Below are 21,828 nucleotides of genomic sequence, written 5' to 3' on the forward strand. Positions count from 1 at the left end.
ACCCCTAAAAGGCTAGATGAGGAGTAGGGGGGGTATGGAACAGGCAGCACCCTCAAACCTTCAGAAGTATGAGATGAACCCCAACAACTTGGAAAGGTGGATCTCTCTCACACGTACCAACACAGACTATCCCCCAATTTAACTGATCCCCAAAGGTTTTTGATTAAATAGCGGAATAGAAAATATGATCCAAAAAAAGTGTATGTATATCACACGTACACAACCACACTAGGCCCCAATTACTATTGTTTGTACCCCTAAAAGGCTAGATGAGGAGTAGGGGGGGTATGGAACAGGCAGCACCCTCAAACCTTCAGAAGTATGAGATGAACCCCAACAACTTGGAAAGGTGGATCTCTCTCACACGTACCAACACAGACTATCCCCCAATTTAACTGATCCCCAAAGGTTTTTGATTAAATAGCGGAATAGAAAATATGATCCAAAAAAAGTGTATGTATATCACACGTACACAACCACACTAGGCCCCAATTACTATTGTTTGTACCCCTAAAAGGCTAGGAGTAGGGGGAGTATGGAACAGGCAGCACCCTCAAACCTTCAGAAGTATGAGATGAACCCCAACAACTTGGAAAGGTGGATCTCTCTCACACGTACCAACACAGACTATCCCCCAATTTAACTGATCCCCAAAGGTTTTTGATTAAATAGCGGAATAGAAAATATGATCCAAAAAAAGTGTATGTATATCACACGTACACAACCACACTAGGCCCCAATTACTATTGTTTGTACCCCTAAAAGGCTAGATGAGGAGTAGGGGGAGTATGGAACAGGCAGCACCCTCAAATCTTCAGAAGTATGAGATTGTGTTCACTGTACCCCACAAAGATTGAGTTCACTGCACCCCACAATGATTGTGTTCACTGCACCCCACAAAGATTGTGTTCACTGCACCTCACAAAGATTGTGTTCACTGTACCCCCCAAAGATTGTGTTCACTGCACCCCACAAAGATTCTGTTCACTGTACCCCACAAAGATTGTGTTCACTGCACCCTAAAAGGATGTTGTTCACTGCACCCCACAAAGATTGTGTTCACTGCACCCTAAAAGGATGTTGTTCACTGCACCCCAAAAAGATTGTGTTCACTGTACCCCCCCAAAGATTGTGTTCACTGCACCCCACAAAGATTGTGTTCACTGCACCCCAAAAAGATTGTGTTCACTGTACCCCCCAAAGATTGTGTTCACTGCACCCCAAAAAGATTGTGTTCACTGTACCCCCCAAAGATTGTGTTCACTGCACCCCACAAAGATTCTGTTCACTGTACCCCACAAAGATTGTGTTCACTGCACCCCAAAAAGATTGTGTTCACTGCACCCCAAAAAGGATGTTGTTCACTGCACCCCAAAAAGGATGTTGTTCACTCCACCCCAAAAAGATTGTGTTCACTGCACCCCACAAAGATTGTGTTCACTGCACCCCAAAAAGATTGTGTTCACTGCACCCCAAAAATGATTTTGTTCACTGCACCCCAAAAAGGATTTTGTTCACTGCACCCCAAAAAGGATGTTGTTCACTCCACCCCAAAAAGATTGTGTTCACTGCACCCCAAAAAGATTGTGTTCACTGCACCCCACAAAGGATTTTGTTCACTGCACCCCAAAAAGATTGTGTTCACTGCACCCCAAAAAGGATGTTGTTCACTGCACCCCAAAAAGGATTTTGTTCACTGCACCCCAAAAAGATTGTGTTCACTGCACCCCACAAAGGATTTTGTTCACTGCACCCCACAAAGATTGTGTTCACTGCACACCAAAAAGGATTGTGTTCACTGCACCCCAAAAAGATTTTGTTCACTGCACCCCAAAAAGATTGTGTTCACTGCAGCCCAAAAAGATTGTGTTCACTGCAGCCCAAAAAGATTGTGTTCACTGCACCCCACAAAGGATTTTGTTCACTGCACCCCACAAAGATTGTGTTCACTGCACACCAAAAATGATTGTGTTCACTGCACCCCAAAAAGATTTTGTTCACTGCACCCCAAAAAGATTGTGTTCACTGCAGCCCAAAAAGATTGTGTTCACTGCAGCCCAAAAAGATTGTGTTCACTGCACCCCAAAAAGATTGTGTTCACTGCAGCCCAAAAAGATTGTGTTCACTGCAGCCCAAAAAGATTGTGTTCACTGCAGCTCACACACAGAAAAATGGATGTGGATCACTGACACCTGCCTATCTCCAATCCCACACCACACAGCAATATCGATTGTAGTTTGTAGAACACAGTTTCCCTAAAATTCAGCAGACTCTGTCCCTAACAGGATTGAGAAGAGATCGTAGATCAGGATTGAGTGCAGATTCACCCCACCCCCCACACAGCAATATCGATTGTAGTTTGTAGAAGACACTGACCCTATAATTCAGCAGACTCTATCCCTAAAATGCCTACAACTCGCCCTGCCTAAACACTCCGACCTGTCCCTCAATTCTATCCGGACACAAATGGTTTTTTCCTGCCTATCTTTCCCTAATCAGCAGCCAGCACATTGATGTGTGCTCTGTCCCTTAGCTAAGCAGCAGAATGACGCTGCTGCGGCGGCTGCCTCGAACTTATAAAGACTTGGTCACATGCTTCAGACGGCCAATCACAGCTACTAAGACATTTGCAGGCATGGCTGGGATGGCTTAAGGCACACCAGTTAAACGATTGTTGATTGGCTGTTGAAAGCCCGCCATGAAAAGAGCGCCAAAGCATGCAAAACCCGGAAATAAAACGACCGAACACGGATTTTTACCCGAACATACAGTAAAGTGTCCGTGTCCGTGTTCGGGTAAAAAAAATCCAATTATTCGGTACGAACACGAATAATACAGTCCGTGTTCGCTCAACACTACTCTTGACTCAACATGAGGCTTTAATTTTTTTAGGTGACGGAACACTAATGCCTCGTACACACGTTGTAGGCTTGTTAGTATGATGCTTCCAACAGCCGACAGCGCATTTTCGGCCGAACAGAATCTGTTGTGCAGGCATTAAAATTTTTGTATGCCAACACCAGAACGGCCGATTGTTCGCCAGTCAGTACAGATTTCGGCCGACAGACAGCCGATTAGCAAGACTGGGCATGCTCAGAAAATAAAAAACACACGGAAAGTTAACCATCACATGACATCTCTTCTGCAGTCGGCTGTTGTTGGCCGACAAAATTCGTGTGCAGTCTTTAGCAGTTTTCAACAGACAAGACAGCCCTGGACAAAAGACGGCCGATCATTCGGCCGACGATCGGTACGTGTGTACGAGGCATAACACTTCATGTTTTGATAGTGTAAACAGCACTGTGTGTTGTCTGTTGTATCTTGTGCATAGGCATTTAGGGGCATTTTTAACGTCTCTCAAATGCCTGCTTTTAATGCCAGTGTGAATGCAGAAAACATACATTTCCTAAAGGATATCTAGAACCAAGAACAAAAATGTAAAATATTGCTGCCTGTCAGTACTGTCAGCTGTAGTGGCTGCGTTACTTTTCTCACCCCCCCCCCCGCCCCCCCCCCCGCTCTTTTCCTTTATTTTCCCCTGGTGATTCTGCCAGTAACAATATTACTGTCATATGGTAAAAATGCTCACTTTCTGTGCTGTATCTTTGGAGAAACGGTGCTGTGTTCCTAGGACGGGATTACAGATCCCCACCCTCCGCATCTCTTTGCAACATGGGTAAGCTATTTTGTAGTCCACGGAGATAGTTGAAAACATTGCTAACTAATAACAGTGAGCACAAATTATCAGCCTCCTGGATTTCTGTAATAATGTACATGAATCATATTGTTTGCCAAAAAAAAAAAAAAAAAAACATAGTTACCATTGTCTTTTGTGGATTTAGAAAATAACACCAGTTTTGGTCTGTTAGAAAATTCATCACCATGGGTGAGTAGAGCATCTTTAACAGTGTCATAGCCAAACAAGAAGACAACTTTTTCCCTTCCGAAATGAAGAGTGATTACTGTGCCATACTTCTTAGGTAGCTGTAAATGCAACATACAGTAGAAGAAACACTTAATGGTCTAAAATTGGCATTAAAGCAGAAGTACATGTTAATACCTTAATTTTTCTCCTGCAATGATTAATGTGAGCGGAGTTCAGCCTTATGTGTCAAAATGAAAAAATTCCAGTTTTTCTACCTTTATTTTGCAGTATTCAGTGCTGTCACATGACTTCACTTCCTCTTCCTGCTGAGTCCAAGAGCAGCAAGTGGGTGTGGTTACTCAAAGCTAGTGACATCACTTCCAGGGAGGGGCACTGTTCATGTGTAGCCAGTGGGTGTATACAGAATGTACAGAATGGGAGGAGCTGATCAAAGCTTCCCGCCCAGTGTCTCTCATCAGTAAGGATGCATTGTACATCCTAGTTCATGAGAAAAGGAAGAAATAAAAAACATCCATCAACACAGAACACAGAGGAGGGGAGGAAGCACATATACAGTATAGCTGTGCTGGGCTTTGAATGAAGACTACCATTGGAGAAAGACACAGGGGGGGGGGGGGCACTGCCAGTGTAGCTGGAAGTGCTCTGGGGTCTCAGCTCACAGTTTACAATCATAGTACAGGCAACCACACTGAGTCTACATGTCCCCTAGTGCGATTGGTCAAGCGACTTTGGGCACAAAAAGTTGCATGACAAGTCACAGCCTATTGATTTCAATGGCACCCTTTCCCACCTATGTTCCTATCTATGCGACTTTGAAAATCAGCAACTTTGAAAAAGGTACCTTCACTACTTTGTTGCAATTTTTGATGCAACTTTGATCCACAGAGTGTAAAGTTCGATCAAAGTTACATAAAAGTCGCACTCTAAAGATTCTTAATGCGATCTAATAAGATCTAGTATTTGCTTTTAAACTATGCTACATCACGTATTGTTATTGCTTTTTGATTCATACAGTTTTCTTGATGTTAGAATGTGATTGAAACCTCATCACACTTGTTAACACAGACGTTACTTTGAATTTGCTGTATGCAAGTTTTTTTCTTTATGTTAATCCTCAATAAAGATATTTTGGAAAAAAAAAAAAAAAAGTCGCACTCTAAATCACAATAGTGGAAACGTAGACTAAAGCTTTGTTTCCACTAGTGCAACTTTTCATGCTACTTTGGACTCACAAAGTTGCCTGGCAATTCACAGCCCATTAATTTCAATGGCATCCATTCCCATCTATGTGACTTTGAAAATCAGGAACCTTGAAAAGGTACCTGAACTACTTTGAGCCAGAGAGTGTAAAGTCACACTCCAAAGTCACACTCTAGCCTAGTGGCTACGTTTCCACTAGTCTCTCTCCTCCCCTCTCCCCTAAACTAGGCTATGAAGAGGAGATCATGTTCTGTGAAGGATAGGAGTAATAAGAGGGATGGGGGTGGGGTGGGGGTGTGGCTGGGCAGGTCTAGGCATGTCTGTCTGACTAAGAAAGACTGACAACCTTTTCAGGAAGTGAAAGACAGCTTAGCAAATTCAGATAAAGGGAGATAGCGTTGTCGGTGAAGAACATGAAGAAGCTGATTGATAAGACTTTCTAAGCTACACAAGCAGCTAGCCAGAAAATGAATAATATCAAAGATAAAGATATTTAACATACTATTAATAGGAAAAATTTCATTTTTGACTGGAGTTTCCCTTTAAAGATGCAACATTTATTCTTTGATGTCTGTATATCCCTTATCCCAGACATACCGTATTTTCCGGCGTATAAGACGACTGGGCGTATAAGACGACCCCCCTAATTTTCATCTACCGGTAATACTTCTACTTAGGTTACCTTGGAGATATTATACTCGGCGTATAAGACGACCCCCCATTTTTGGGGGATTTTTTTGAGGTTCAAAAGTAGTCTTATACGCCAGAAAATACAGTAGCTGCCGTTTCTTCAGGTCCCCTATTCCCAGAGCCTGCAGCCACATTCAGGTTGAAGAGGGGATGCGTATTGTAAATATATTATATATACACACACACACAGTATCTCACAAAAGTGAGCACAAGCCTCACATTTTTTTGTAAATATTTTATTATATCTTTTCATGAGACAACACTGAAGAAATGACACTTTGCTACAATGTAAAGTAGTGAGTGTACAGCTTGTATAACAGTGTAAATTTGCTGTCCCCTCAAAATATATCAACACACAGCCATTATTGTCTAAACCTCTGGCAACAAAAGTGAGTACACCACTAAGTGAAAATGTCCAAATTGGGCCCCGGTGTCATGTGACTCCTAAGTGTTACAAAGTCTCAGGTGGGAATGGGGAGCAGGTGTGTAAATTTGGTGTTATCACTCTCACTCTCTCATATTGGTCACTGGAAGTTCAACATGGCACTTCATGGCAAAGAACTCTCCGAGGATCTGAAAAAAAGAATTGTTGCTCTACATAAAGATGGCCTAGGCTATAAGAAGATTGCCAAGACCCTGAAACTGAGCTTCAGCAAGGTGGCCAAGACCATGCAGCGGTTTAACAGGTTCCACTCAGAACAGGCCTCGCCATGGTCAACCAAAGTGGTTGAGCGCATGTGCTCAGCGTCATATCCAGAGGTTGTCTTTGGGAAATAGACGTATATGAGTGCTGCCAGCATTGCAGACTGAAGGGGTGGGGGGGTAGCCTGTCAGTTCTAAGACCATACGTCACACACTGCATCAAATTGGTCTGCATGGCTGTCGTCCCAGAAGGAAGGCTCTTCTAAAGATAATGCTCAAGAAAGCCCTCAAGCAGTTTGCTGAAGACAAGCAGACTAAGGACATGGATTACTGGAACCATGTCCTATGGTCTGATGAGACAAAGATAAATTGATTTGGCTCAGATGGTGTCAAGCGTGTGTGGTGGCAAACAGGTGAGGAGTACAAAGACAAGTGTGTCTTGCCTACAGTCAAGCATGGTGGTGGCAGTGTTATGGTCTGGTGCTGCATGAGTGCTGCTGGCTCTGGGGAGCTACAGTTCATTGAGGGAACCATGAATGCCAACATGTACTGTGACATACTGAAGCAGAGCATGATCCCCTTCCTTCGGAAACTGGGCCGCAGGGCAGTATTCCAACATGATAACGACCCCAAATACACCTCCAAGACAACCACTCCCTTGCTAAAGAATCTGAGGGTAAAGGTAATGGACCGGTCAAGCATGTCTCAAGACCTAAACCCTATTGAGCATCTGTGGGGCATCCTCAAATGGAAGGTGGAGGAGCGCAAGGTCTCTATCATCCACCAGCTCCGTGATGTCATCATGGAGGAGTGGAAGAGGACTCCAGTGACAACCTGTGAAGCTCTGGTGAACTTCATTACCAAGAGGGTTAAGGCAGTGCTGGAAAAAAAAGGTGCCCACACAAAATATTGACACTTTGGGCCCAATTTTGATATTTACACTTATGGGTGTACTCACTTTTGTTGCCAGCGGTTTAGACATTAATGTCTGTGTGAGTTATTTTGAGCGGACAGCAAATTTACACTGTTATACAAGCTGTATACTCACTACTTTACATTGTAGCAAAGTGTCACATGAAAAGATACAATAAAATATTTACAAAAATGTGAGGGGTGTACTTACTTTTGTGAGATACTATATATATATATATATATACACACACACAAACCCAATTCCAAAAAAGTTGGGACACTGTACAAATTGTGACTAAAAACAGAATGCAATAATGTGGAAGCTTAAAATTTCAATATTTTATTCAGAATACAACATAGATGACATATCAAATGTTTAAACTGAGAAAATGTATAATTTTAAGGGAAAAATAAGTTGATATTAAATTTCATGGCATCAACACATCTCAAAAAGTTGGGACAAGGCCACGTTTACCAGTGTGTGGCATCCCCTCTTCTTTTTATAACAGTCTGCAAACGTCTGGGGACTGAGGAGACAAGTTGCTCAAGTTTAGGAATAGGAATGTTGTCCCATTCTTGTCTAATACAGGCCTCTAGTTGCTCAACTGTCTTAGGTCTTTTTTGTCGCATCTTCTTCTTTATGATGCGCCAAATGTTTTCTATGGGTGAAAGATCTGGACTGCAGGCTGGCCATTTCAGTACCCGGATCCTTCTTCTACGCAGCCATGATGTTGTAATTGATGCAGTATGTGGTCTGGCATTGTCATGTTGGAAAATGCAAGGTCTTCCCTGAAAGAGACGACATCTGGATGGGAGCATATGTTGTTCTAGAACTTGGATATACCTTTCAGCACTGATGGTGCCTTTCCAGATGTGTAAGCTGCCCATGCCACACGCACGCATGCAACCCCATACCATCAGAGATGCAGGCTTCTGAACTGAGCGCTGATAACAACTTGGGTTGTCCTTGTCCTCTTTAGTCTGGATGACATGGCGTCCCAGTTTTCCAAAAAGAACTTCAAATTTTGATTCGTCTGACCACAGAACAGTTTTCCACTTTGCTACAGTCCATTTTAAATGAGCCTTGGCCTAGGGAAAACGCCTGCGCTTCTGGATCATGTTTAGATATGGCTTCTTTTTTGGCCTATTGAGTTTTAGACGGCAACGGCGAATGGCACGGTGGATTGTGTTCACCGACAATGTTTTCTGGAAGTATTCCTGAGCCCATGTTGTGATTTCCATTACAGTAGCATTCCTGTATATGATGCAGTGCTGTCTAAGGGCCGAAGATCACGGGCATCCAGTATGGTTTTCCGGCCTTGACCCTTACGCACAGAGATTGTTCCAGATTCTCTGAATCTTTGGATGATATTATGCACTGTAGATGATGAGAACTTCAAACTCTTTGCAATTTTTCTCTGAAAAACTCCTTTGATATTGCTCCACTATTTTTTGCCGCAGCATTGGGGGAATTGGTGATCCTCTGCCCATCTTGACTTCTGAGAGACACTGCCACTCTGAGAGGCTTTTTTTATATCCAATCATGTTGCCAATTGACCAAATAATTTGCAAATTGGTCCTCCAGCTGTTCCTTATATGTACATTTAACTTTTCTGGCCTCTTATTGCTACCTGGTAAAACAAGATAACACAGCGCTTGCAGAATAATTAATATAAATAACCAAACAAGTGGTACATTTAAAAAGGTGCAAAATTTTTCATGTATAAAGTACAATATGTGACCATAAATGTAAAATAATTAATAGTTAATAAAGTGTCCAGTGCATGAATAAAGTCCACAAATAAAAGTTCAAGTGCACTAAAGTGCAAAATGACTGCAATAATTAAAGTACAATGAAGTGCTCCAGTGCAAAGGTGCTAGAAGATGATCACTCGTGCCAGGTGACTTGAACCCCTTTAGGAACCCTACTCACCAGAAAGGATGGACCCTTGTTAGGGGTCAAAAACGCTTGTATTTAAGTAGGATCATCTAATCTGTACTTATAGCTGATAAGTTTAATAGCATGCCAGGTCTTCTCCTAATTTGAATGGTATCCTTTCAATTTGGTGGCCGATTGAAAGGATACTTTATTAACTATTAATTATTTTACATTTATGGTCACATATTGTACTTTATACAAGAAATACTTTGCACCTTTTTAAATGTACCACTTGTTTGGTTATTTATATTAAATATTCTGCAAGCGCTGTGCTATCTTGTTTTACCATTTCTTCAGAGTTTTTACTTGGTGAACAGCAGCTGCACCATTTAATTATTCTACATATATTTTATTTTTTTGCATTACACCATATTTTAGCGCGGGTTTAAATTCACTTTCAACATCTTATTGCTACCTGTCCCAACTTTTTTGGAATGTGTAGCTCTCATGAAATCCAAAATGAGCCAATATTTGGCATGACATTTCAAAATGTCTCACTTTCAACAATTGATATGTTATCTATATTATATTGTGAATAAAATATAAGTTTATGAGATTTGTAAATTAGTCCATTCCTTTTTCACTCACAATTTGTACAGTGTCCCAACTTTTTTGGAATTGGGTTTGTATATATATATATATATATATATATATATATATATATATACATACACTACTCAAAAACATTAAAGGATCACTTTTTAATTTACTCAGAGTGTAGCATCAAAAAAAAAAAAAAACACACACATATACATATATATATATATACATATATACACACTGTATATAAATCAATTAGAGATATAAAAACAACCCCTCAAATAATACAGTTGTTAGTAAGCCAAAGAGTGATCCCTAAATGCTAGACTGGAGAGGGTCTTGTCTAAGGGACAAATGGTACAACAACAGTATGTCAGTCTGAATTAAAGTGGTTGTAAACCTCTGAAATAAAACATTTAACAAAGCATATTCTTCTATAGTGTGTACTTGCCTCTATCCAAAACATCTAGTGTGATTTATGCCTTTCCCTGATGGTCAACAAATTGAAGTCCAGTTTCGGCACTCAAGCACCCAGAATAAGTTCTTTCTAACCCAGGTATAGGTGCCTGCACTGGGTCCCAAGCAAATCCTACTGTTCCACTTCAATGGGGTGCAGTAGGTTTTAGCAAGTGGCCTCTCAAACTTCTGGGGTAACAGCTGGTCCCCCTTTGTTGTCCTTTGGTGGCTCTGCAAAGTCAGCGGCAACAGAGTTCTCCCCAACAATCAGGCGGCAGCACTGCTCAGCGACATTCTCTCCAGCAATCTGGTGGCAACAACACCCAGCAACAGTGGCATTCTCATGTACCAGGAGATGTTCGTTACTCCGCACCTCTGATGCAATGGCAAAAACTTCTGATAACAGTTTGCAATATGGTCTGTCTCCTACAATGTCCTCACCACATATGCTTCAATCCATTTTCTCTCTACAGAGCCCTGGTCATGTTGAGATATGTAGCCCCCTCCTGCAATTTAAAAACAGAAGTTCAGGATGTCTATTACCTACATCTTCAACAAGTCATAGTTGAACCCTGTCTCTCTCTGCCTACAGATGCTCCTGTCCTTAAAGTGACTGTAAACCCACTTTTAAGACTTTAACCTATAGGTAAGCCTATATTAAAGCTTACTTATAAGTGCTATAAATATCTCCTAAACATGCACCGTTTAGGAGATATTTACAGTGCATGCAACTGATGAAGTCATCGGCGCATGCGCTCTGAAGGAACGGCCACCCCTGCCATTCCTTCAGAGCCCAGTGCCGTGAACGGCAGCTCCCGCGCGCATTTTTTTCATTTTTGGGGGAGTTTACTTCCTCTTTAATAGCTTGAGAGGAAGAAGAAAAGAAGTGAAGGGCAGCAGCAGTGGCAGTAGTCAAGTCCCTACTGCCAAACAGAGCAGAGCTGTGGACAAAGGGCTACATCTGTATGCATATGCATCTATTGAACTTAAAAGAACATTCCACTTTTGCTAAAAACATTTGCTAAATTCCTTGTAATGAATGTAGTTCAAATTGGAGGTGAATATTTTTTTCTCCACAAAATTGGAACAGCAATTTAGTGGTGTTTGTGGACATGTGTTAGACACAAAATGAATTCTAGAGCTTGTGTTATACTACACTAAACCTTTCAACCACCATGTAAATTATTGCACAATTTCTGAAAATAAGCATTTGTGTGTTTAACCACTTAAGCCCCGGAAGATTTTACCCCCATTCCGACCAGGGGGTATTTTGCGATTCGGCACTGCGTGACTTTAACGGAGAATTGCGCGGTCGTGCGACGCTGTACCTAAACGAATTTGGCGTCCTTTTTTTCCCACAAACAGAGCTTTCTTTTGGCGGTATTTGATCACCTGTGCGATTTTTTGATCACGCGCTATAAACAAAAAAAGAGCGTCCATTTTGCAAAAATAGCAATATTTTTCCCTTTTTTTTATATGAAATTCCCCCAAAAAAAAATGTAAAAATCAAAATTTTTTAAAATTTTCGGCCAATTTGTTTTATGCTACCTATGTTTGGTAAAAAAAAAACGCAAAAAGCGTATTTTGATTGGTTTGCGCAAAAGTTATTGCGTTTACTAACTAAGGGAAAGATTTTTGTCATTTTTGTTGTTTTTTTTTTTAACGCGTAATGGCGGCGATCTGCGTTTTTTTTTGCGGTACTGCGACATTGCGGCGGACAGATCGGACCCTTGACTGACATTTTTGACACTTTTGGGGTTACCAGTGACATTTCTACAGTAATCAGTGCTATACATATGCACTGTTACTGTAAAAATACACTGGTAGTGAAGGGGTTAACTTTATTTGAGAGGGAGGGGCTGTGTGTGTCCCTAGGGGCGTGATTCTAACTGTGATTGGCTGGGGCTTCAGCTGTATGCAGAGTGATCAACGGATCTACATAGTAGATCCAGATGATCAGCTCTCATACAGCGAGGAGAATGACAGGCAGCTTGTTTACACAAGCTGCCTGACTTTCTCCCTCTCCCCCGCCGTTCGCAGAGTGGCCGGCGGACATCGGGTCCGCCGGTCACACGCGCGGGGGGGTCCGTGACCACTCGGGAGCGGGAGCGCGCCTCCGGGGGCGCACGCTCGCTCCCTAGACCCTCACAAGCTAGTGACGTAGACCTACGTCACTTTGCCTGTGAGGGGCTGACCGCCGACGTAGATAGTCGTGCGGCGGTCGGCAAGTGGTTAAAGTGATTGTAAAGGAAACATTTTTATTTAAAAAAAAAATAAAAAATTAACAAATGCAGCCTGATCCTCCTCTTCTCGGGTCCCCCGCTGGCCTTGGATCTCATGCACTTTGCTGGATCAGGATCGGGCTTAGGTAATTATTAGGGGGACTGAGGGGGGAGCTGCACACTGAATGTTTTTAAATGTTTCTATGCATGAAGGTAAAAGCCTTCAGCCTTGAAAAACACTTTAAGGCCCCTTTCACGCATGCTGTTGACGGATGAAAAGCGGGCATCAATGTATCTCTATGTAAAAACGGATGACAACGGATGATCATCAGTTAACATCCGTTTTCATCCACTTCCGTCAATGTCCGTTTTTTTGAAAAGATGAATACCCTATTTTTCATCCGTCCAAAAAAACGGATCGGACGAAAAACAGATGACAAACGGATGACAACGGGTGACAACGGATGAAAAACGGATGACAAGGGATGAAAAACGGATGACAATTGATGAAAAGCGGATGAAAAGCGGATGACAACGGATAAAAAACAGATAACAACTGACAAAAAACAGATGAAAAACGGATAACAACTGACGAAAAACGGATGGAAAACGGATGGAAAACTGATACATTTTGACAGTATTCTATCCTCTCAGAGGGAGTAGCAAGAAAAACAAAACAAAACAAAAAAATTGTACTTGACACGTGTTGGTGAAGTCCATCTTTTTCTAGGCATGGCACTGTACATTGTGAAGTAATCTCTTCACTAATGGTTTATTTAGCTTAATACTCGCTACCTGGCCCTGCTATCTGGAATCCAGTGGCAGACCTACTTTCTGTGAATTTGGTTTGTTATACAGTGTTCAATAGAATAGGCTTGTCCATCAGTGAAGCACTGAGTGAGCTCCAGCACTAACAAGATGATCAAGATTGAGGTAGGTCCTTCCTCTTATGGCTAAAGGTCTGGAATGCTTTCTAGAGTGGTAGGCCACAAATCAGCATCAATAATTGCCTAAAGCCCAATTATAGTGACCCAATTTGAGCTCAAAATATAAAATAGGTGATAAAAATGATGCTGGTAAAGCCAGAGCGGCTCAAACAGAAGAAACTAAGGAATTGAAGGAATGTGGTAGAAAACATGAAACTAAATTTGCTGTTATTTCTATACAGAGCTTGCAGGTACATAAGACTGTAGGAACCCTTGTGAGTTCCTGACAAAGACAGATTGGCCATGTGGCATTATGGCAAGTAGGCTTACAGATAAAAGATCCAACAAACTCAAAAGGGAGTCCAGAGTATTTACTTAAGAAGGAGTCTTATGAACTTTATATTCAGCACTGTGAGGCATGTTCAAAAGGTAGAAGAAATGTGGGCCAAATGCCCAATGTTGATACTGATACATGAGGTCTAAAAAAAAAAAAACATATCAAAATATACCTTGACAGCAAGAGAATATGGTTGTATTACCTCCATAAATAATTTGTAAGGACCTTTGATGGCAAGCATGTGCAGATTTCCAATGATGGGTAAAGGTTTGGGCCCAGGAGGTAAATTCTTGTGTTTATGTCTCCTCTGGTTGTTGTAAACATTGGCCAAGAAGAGGATGACCACAACAGATAAAAGGATTGTGACGAGCTCCATGGAGAATATGTTGCATGTGATATCTAAGGAAAGGAAAACAAAAACACCAGATTAAATGGAGAAGAAAATAATTGGGATGTCTGTTATTTTTTTTTTTATTTTATAGTGGTCTGTATTCCCGCATAGATATGCCCTCTTTGTATGTCTTGGTGACCACTGTCACCAAAACAGAAGAAAATGTAAATTTAACATTTTAGAGACTAAGCAATAGCATGCAATGTCAGGCTGCAGCTGCCAAAGCCGGCAGAATATTAGCATGCATAAAGAAAGGGATGTATTCCAGAGATAAAACTATAATCCTACCACTTTATAAAACACTGGTCCGGCCACATCTGGAGTATTCTGACCAGTTATTGTCACCAATCCTCAGAAAGGATGTGCTGGAACTGGAGAGAGTCCAAAGAAGGGCAACTAAACTAATTAGGGGATTGGAGGACCTTAATTACAAGGAGAAATTACTTAGCGCTTAATTTATTCTCTCTGGAGAAGAGATGCCTGAAAGGGGACATGATGGAGATTTACAAATACCTCAACGGTGATCCTAGCATAGGAAAAAACGATTTAGTCTCAGGGAGTGTAAGAGGATACGTGGCCACACAATGAGATAAGAGGAGAAGCGGTTTAACCTCAAAGCAGGGTTCCGGCCTCAAAAATTTTTTTTTGATAAAAATACCCCCCGGGACAGTCAGGGCTAGTGCATTGCAGCAATGATAGCCTCTGAACTGTCCCAGGTTTCACTTACCTTTTAGAAGAAATACTTACCTTGAAAATTTCTTGTCAAGCTCTGTCATCTCAGGTGTGGGCAGCTGAAGCCAGGGCATCCTCTTCGGTGTCCTCTTCGGTCCCAGAATGTCCTGCACCGGCCCCGCTCGTCAGTTCCGGTGCAGGCGTGTCATCTCTGCACAGCTTCTGGGCATGTGCATTGACTCCTGGGAGCGATGACATTCAGCTCCCAGGAGTCAATGCAAGCAGGAAGAGACGGCACACGCCGCAGCCGCAGAGGGAGGAAGTGGAAGGAAGGTAAGTATATTTTCTTCAAAAACAAGGTAAGTAAATGAAAAAAAAATCGGGATTATCCAATTCTTTTTTAGGTGATTTTCAGCAAGCGGATGGACCAAAGTTGTTTTTGAGGCCGGAACTCCGCTTTAAGCTACATAGGGGATTTTTCACTGTCAGGGCGGTAAGAATCTCTTCCCAATTGGTGGTATCAGCGGGGAGTATCGATACTTTTAAAAGACTCTTGGACGTGCATCTCAAAGAACACAATATCATCGCTGACACACACACCTGCACAGGTTGAACTGGATGGACTGCTGCCTTTATTCAACCTTAACTACTGTGTAACTGCTATATAACTATGTAACTAGAAGAAGAGATGAAGGTTATTCTTTCAATGGAGGGACCTATTCCGGTCACATCTGTCTAACATAGGAATCCCCCTCACACTGTAGAGATCTCTGTTGCATCTCCTGAGCAGAAAGTGAAGGGAAATCTCCCTAAGAGGACACAAACAAAAAATAAACTGACTATAACCCTTCCCTACTCTAACTAAAAGCAAAGAAAAGTATGTTTTTTTGGCTATGCCTACACTTTAACTCATTGTCTTACCTATTTAGAGAAAATCAGGTTGTGAATCCTAATCAGTATAACGTGGTATATTCTTTCGGCCAATGGGTCAGTCAACGTAGGATTTCTTTTTACTGTTCTGCATGTTTTTATCCATACTATTATCCACATATACAACCAATCAATACAACTTGTGTATAGTGGTATATATACACACATACATATATTTATATACACACCTAGACATATATAGGTGTGATAGTAGCAGAAATATATTACTGTAAATGATTTCATTAGCGCAAGCATATATTTCTGCTGCTATCACACCTATATATGTCTAGGTGTGTATATAAATATATGTATGTGTGTATATACACCACTATACACAAGTTCAGAAAAAAAATGCCCAGGTGTGTTTTTCCTGGCATTTTTTGGGGGGTTTTGGAGGCAGGCAAAACATCAGAACTTGTGCACAGTACCACTATACACAAGTTCAGATGTTTTTCTTGACTGCAAAGAACCCAAAAAAATGCCTTCTATTAAACCGGCAAGGTGTTACAGCAGCGGAGCCAACCTCCTGTGCTGAAAGTTTTCTAATACAAACAATCTTTTTTTTCATGGTCCTGGACATGCTACAGAGCTGAAACTTCACATGTACCCCCCAGATACTAAATCCAAAGTAAAAATCAAAAAATCTCTTTTTTTTTTTTTTGTTAATTTTTCAATAATTGGCTTTTTTATCAAATATGACAATTTTTAAGAACTTTTTTTGTGTGATTTTGTGTCTGGGGGGTCTAAAAGGTGTACCTGTGAAGTTTCAGCTCTGTAGCATGTCCAGAACCAGAAAAAAAGATCATATAGGTGTTAAAGTTAAAGGAGGGTCCCGACCCACATCCCTGTTCTACTGAAAAATTATCTTTTTTTTTGTCATGGTTCTGGACATGCTACAGAGCTGAAACTTCACATGCACACCTTTTAGACCCCCCAGATACTAAATCCAAAGTAAAAATCAAAAAATCTCTCTTTTTTTTTCATTTTTTCAATAATTGGCTTTTTTATCAAAAATGACAATTTTTAAGAACTTTTTTTTGTGTGATTAATAGTTAATGGGGCATGACCCAGAACCCTAGGCACTTTTAAGGGGCATTTATTGGGTTTTAGGGCTTAAAAATGGTGTTTTTTGATTACCGAAGTTCGGGTCCCATTGATTTCAATGGGGTTCTGAAATCCGAACCGAACTTTTGGAAAATTCGGGTGTTCTGGTCGAACCGAACTTTTCAAAAGTTCGATCATCCCTAGTAAGGACTCGTTCACACTATGTGTAATGACCTGCATTTTTGTGCATTGATAAACACAGATCACCACTAGGGCACATAAAAAACAATTGTTTTCTACATGCCCCATTCACACCACAATTGTGGTTTGATATGGGGTGTAATGCAGTGCGCAGCATGTCTGCATTTTTCTGCACAGCATTGGATGTCACCACCACTCTAAATAAAGTAAAAAACAAACAAACAGTGCACTGTAACAATTATCGCACAGCCTCTGCCGGAGATTGCACCACATTAGCCTGAACAGAAACTGCAAAAACGACAGAGGGTCTCAAAGACAACCCCCAACATTTCCAGATGGCCACACAAAAGCAACCAGCTTTTACACATTGAGTTGTATTGCATCCCCCCCAACACACATTGCTGGTTAGAGTTGTGTAAATCTCAGAAGTGGCTGGATAGGAATACAAATCCTACACATAGGGTAGGATCTCTACAGGAAGTGAATCAGCCACCATTTTGAGATAGAGCAAGGCAGCAAGACATGTTTTTCTCAATCTCTCGCCATCACCCCTGAGAGAGCTTAAAAATCTCAGACTTGGAGAGCAGCCCTCAGAATTGGAAAATTTGCTCTCTTAAAGATTCGCTGGCCACCTGGAGATTATGGGATCCTGATCCATTTAAGGCAGACTGAGCACCATCCTTGATTGAAAAATAAGGAAAGATAGGCGAGGAGCCCTGAGTATTTATCACCAGGCACATGATCTGATATATGGAAGTTAGCGATTAGCACACCCAGAGGGGTACACGAGTGAGAAAAAGCACCCCACAAATTTAACACGGTGTTAGGTGGAGGGTATATACCTCGATGAAGTCTTTTATCACCTGGATATAGTATTGAAATATCTGCATTCCATCTTTGAACTTGTTTGGGTCACCTCCGGCACTTTATAAAGGACTGTGTGACTTTTTTGTTCCAATGCACTGAGCACTTTACCTTGTCACCCTATTAATTGTATGTATTTACACTATTTCAATGAGCTAAGAGTGTGAGTTCATTTTTTTATCATATTTATTACACTAATGCACTTTACACCTGATTGACTTATATGCAAACGAACACTACTATTCATTTTCTCCTATTTATTAGGTATCTAAATATTTACAAAAAATATTTATTATTTATAATATTCACTAATTCACATTTAATCTGCACTTACGTATTTATTCAGAGGTTCGTTAATTCACTTCCCAGAAGCGCGGTATCCCCCACCTCTCAATGTCAGCTCTATTACGCGAAATGACGTACCTGTACATTGTTTCGTGTAATAGACAGTGGGGCCAGAGGCATGCTTGTGCTGATTGGCCAAAGGGGTAGCCAATCAGCGGGTCCGGCGGACACGATGTCTGACGGCCACCCGCGGTTGCTCCACCTAGAGACAGCTCGGCGGGCTGCCAATGTAAACAAGGCAGACCGCTGTTCTGTCACAGATGAACAGAGGGATTCTGTGTTCTTGCTATTCAGGAACATGGATCTCCATGCTCATCTAGTGAGTCCATTCCCCACACAGTTATAAAGCATTGCCAGATCAGGAAGGAATTTTTCTCCTGCTGTAGCAAATTGAGTCATGCTTTGGTGGGGTTTTTTGCCTTCCTCTGGATCAACTGCTGGTATAGGATTGTGTGGTTGTGTTTTCTTTACTGTTTTTTGTTTTTTATTGGTTGAGCCGGATGGGCTTGTGTCCATCCCTCAAATTTTTGTAAATATTTTATTACATCTTTTCATGTGACAACACTGAAGAAATGACAATTTGCTGCAATGTAAAATAGTGAGTGTACAGCTTATATAACAACAAATGTGAGTACACCCTTAAGTGAAAATGTCCAAATTGGGCCTAATTAGCCATTTTCCTTCCCCGGTGTCATGTGACTCAGGTGTGACTGGGGAGCAGGTATGTTAAATTTGGTGTTATCGCTCTCATTCTCTCATACTGGTCACTGAAAGTTCAACATGGCACCTCATGACAAAGAGCTCTCTGAGGATCTAAAAAAAGAATTATTGCTCTTCATAAAGATGGCCTAGGCTCTAAGAAGATTGCCAAGACCACACAGCGGTTTAACAGGACAGGTTCCACTCAGAACAGGCCTCTCCATGGTCGACCAAAGAAGTTGAGTGCACATACTCAGCGTAATATTAACCTCCCTGGCGGTATGATTCTGTCAGGAATTCTGTTCCAAAAGCGGTACAATTCTTTTCATGGAAATTTGGCGTTATGTATTATAGGCCTACAATTCTTAGTAATTACTGACTTAAACCTGACCAAAACAAGACTCTAGTAGACATCCCAGATGTGATAAATTTGAAACACAAACAAGTGAATTATAATTGAATCAATAATATTATTTTATTATTTAATATATAATATATAATAAAATTATATTATTGATTAGATTATAATTCATGCGCTATATATTATATATATATGTGTGTATATAGATATATATATATATGTGTGTGTGTATATATATAGGTATATATATATATATATACCTATATATATATATATATATACATATATATGTATATATATATATATATATATATATATATTTGCATAACGCATGAATTATAATCGAATCAATAATATAATTTTATATATATATATATATGCATATATATATATATATATATATATATATATATATATATATATATATATTTGCATATATATATATATGCATATATATATATATATGCATATATATATATATATATATATATATATATATATATATATATATATATGCATATATATATATATATATATATATATATATATATATATGCATATATATATATATATATATATATATATATATATATATATGTATATATGTATGCATATATATATATATATATATATATATATATATATATATATATATATATATATATATATGCATATATATATATGCATATATATAATATAAAATGTGTTATGTGCAACGTTTTTTTTTTTTTTTTTTTTGATTTTCCCTCCCTAGTTCCGCTCCCATGCAGCATTGCTGCTGCAGGGAACGGAACTAGGAAGTCCTCCTACCGACAGACGAGCGGCGGAGATCTCGCTGGCGGTCACAGCAATGAGAGCTCATCGCTGGATCGCCAGGATAAGGTAAGAGAAGCTCCGCTGCGCTGTCTGCACGCTCTGCCCATTGACCCCGAGCGTGACTCGGGGATACCGCTAATAGCAGAAAATTCCTACCCCGAGTCACGCTCGGGTTTACCGCTAAGGCGGTTAAGAGGTTGTCTTTGGGAAATAGACGTATTTGCAGAGGCTGGAGGGGTGGGGGTTCAGCCTGTCAGTGCTCAGACCATACGCCGCACACTGCATCAAATTGGTCTGCATGGCTGTCGTCCCAGATAGAAGACTTTTCAAAAGGTGGTACATAAGAAAGCCCGCAAACAGTTTGCTAAAGACAAGCAGACTAAGGACATGGATTACTGGAACCATGTCCTTTGGTCTAATGAGACCAAGATAAACTTATTTGGTTCAGATGGTGTCAAGTGTGGGTGGCCGCAACCAGGTGAGGAGTAGAAAGACAAGCTTCTCTTGGCAACAGTCAAACAAGGTGGTGGGAGTGTCATGATCTGGGGCTGCATGAGTGCTGCCGGCACTGGGGAGCTACAGTTCATTGAGGGAACCATGAATGCCAGCATGTACTGTGACATACTGAAGCAGAGCATGATCCCCTAAACCTGGGCCGCAGGGCAGTATTTCAACATGATTCTCACCCCAAACACACCTCCAAGACCACCACTGCCTTGCTAAAGAAGTTGAGGGTAAAGATGATGAACTGGCTAAGCATATCTCCAGACCTAAACCCTATTAAGCATCTGTGGGGCATCCTCAAACGGAAGGTGGAGGAGCGCAAGGTCTCTAACATCCACCAGCTCCGTGATGTCGTCACGGAGGAGTGGAAGAGGACTACAGTGGCAACCTGTAAAGCTCAGGTGAACTCCATGCCCAAGAGGGTTAAGGCAGTGCTGGAAAATAATGGTGGCCACAAAAAATATTGACACTTTGGGCCCAATTAGGACATTCTCACTTAGGGGTGTACTCACTTTTGTTGCCAGCGGTTTGGACATTAATGGCTGTGTGAGGGGACAGCAAATTTACACTGTTATACAAGCTGTACACTCACTACTTTACATTGTAGCAAAGTGTCATTTCTTCAGTGTTGTCACATGAAAAGATATAATAAAATATTTACAATAATGTGAGGGGTGTACTCACTTTTGTGAGATACTGTATGTAACCACCACACCTATAGCAAGGGCAATATTCAACTTTAGTCCAAGCTCCAAGCTCCACCATTTGTTTTATATACAGACTCCCCGTACTTAAAACTAAGCAACTCTAAAAATGTAAACACTTCCCTTTACTCACAGTTCTGTGCCGTAGGTTTACCCTGCTGTCCTCTCTTCCCGGTCTCTGCAGAGAAGACGTTTCCCGTATACAGTCAGTATTTATGTTTCTGTAGTGATCGCCTTTCCTCACATCCTCCTTCAGCAGACCTGGCAGAATTTCAACTTCTCTCAGTCTCCACCCAGCTACAGAAAAAAAATAAAAATACTGTAGTGCAACTCTGGCTGGGGAATTTAGCAGTTTGCAAAACATTCAACTTTAACCTCCCTGGCGGTATGATTCTTTTGGATTTTAGGTGCTGAAAGCGGTACCATTATTTTAGGTGCTGAAAGCATGTAATTCTTGTGAATGAGCAGCCCAAACCAACTGTATACATTTATTATACATATTATATATATATATATATATATATATGTATGTATACATATATTATGT

At 40.8% G+C, this 21,828-nt stretch overlaps 1 protein-coding gene across 1 annotated transcript in view; it reads right to left on the reverse strand.

The window, feature by feature from the left end:
* LOC309550377 (uncharacterized protein) overlaps positions 1–21,828 on the reverse strand; it is a 151,649-nt gene that overhangs the window by 38,394 nt on the left and 91,427 nt on the right. The window contains exons 12-14 of the mRNA XM_082250772.1: positions 21,415–21,483; positions 13,953–14,149; positions 3,822–3,984 (exon numbers count right to left, since the gene is read on the reverse strand). Coding sequence (XP_082106898.1) covers positions 3,822–3,984; positions 13,953–14,149; positions 21,415–21,483 — 429 coding nt within the window. The remainder of the gene's footprint in view (positions 1–3,821; positions 3,985–13,952; positions 14,150–21,414; positions 21,484–21,828) is intronic.

This window comes from Pelophylax lessonae (assembly GCF_965119305.1).
Source record: "Pelophylax lessonae genome assembly, chromosome: 3".
NCBI classification, from domain to species: domain Eukaryota; kingdom Metazoa; phylum Chordata; class Amphibia; order Anura; family Ranidae; genus Pelophylax; species Pelophylax lessonae.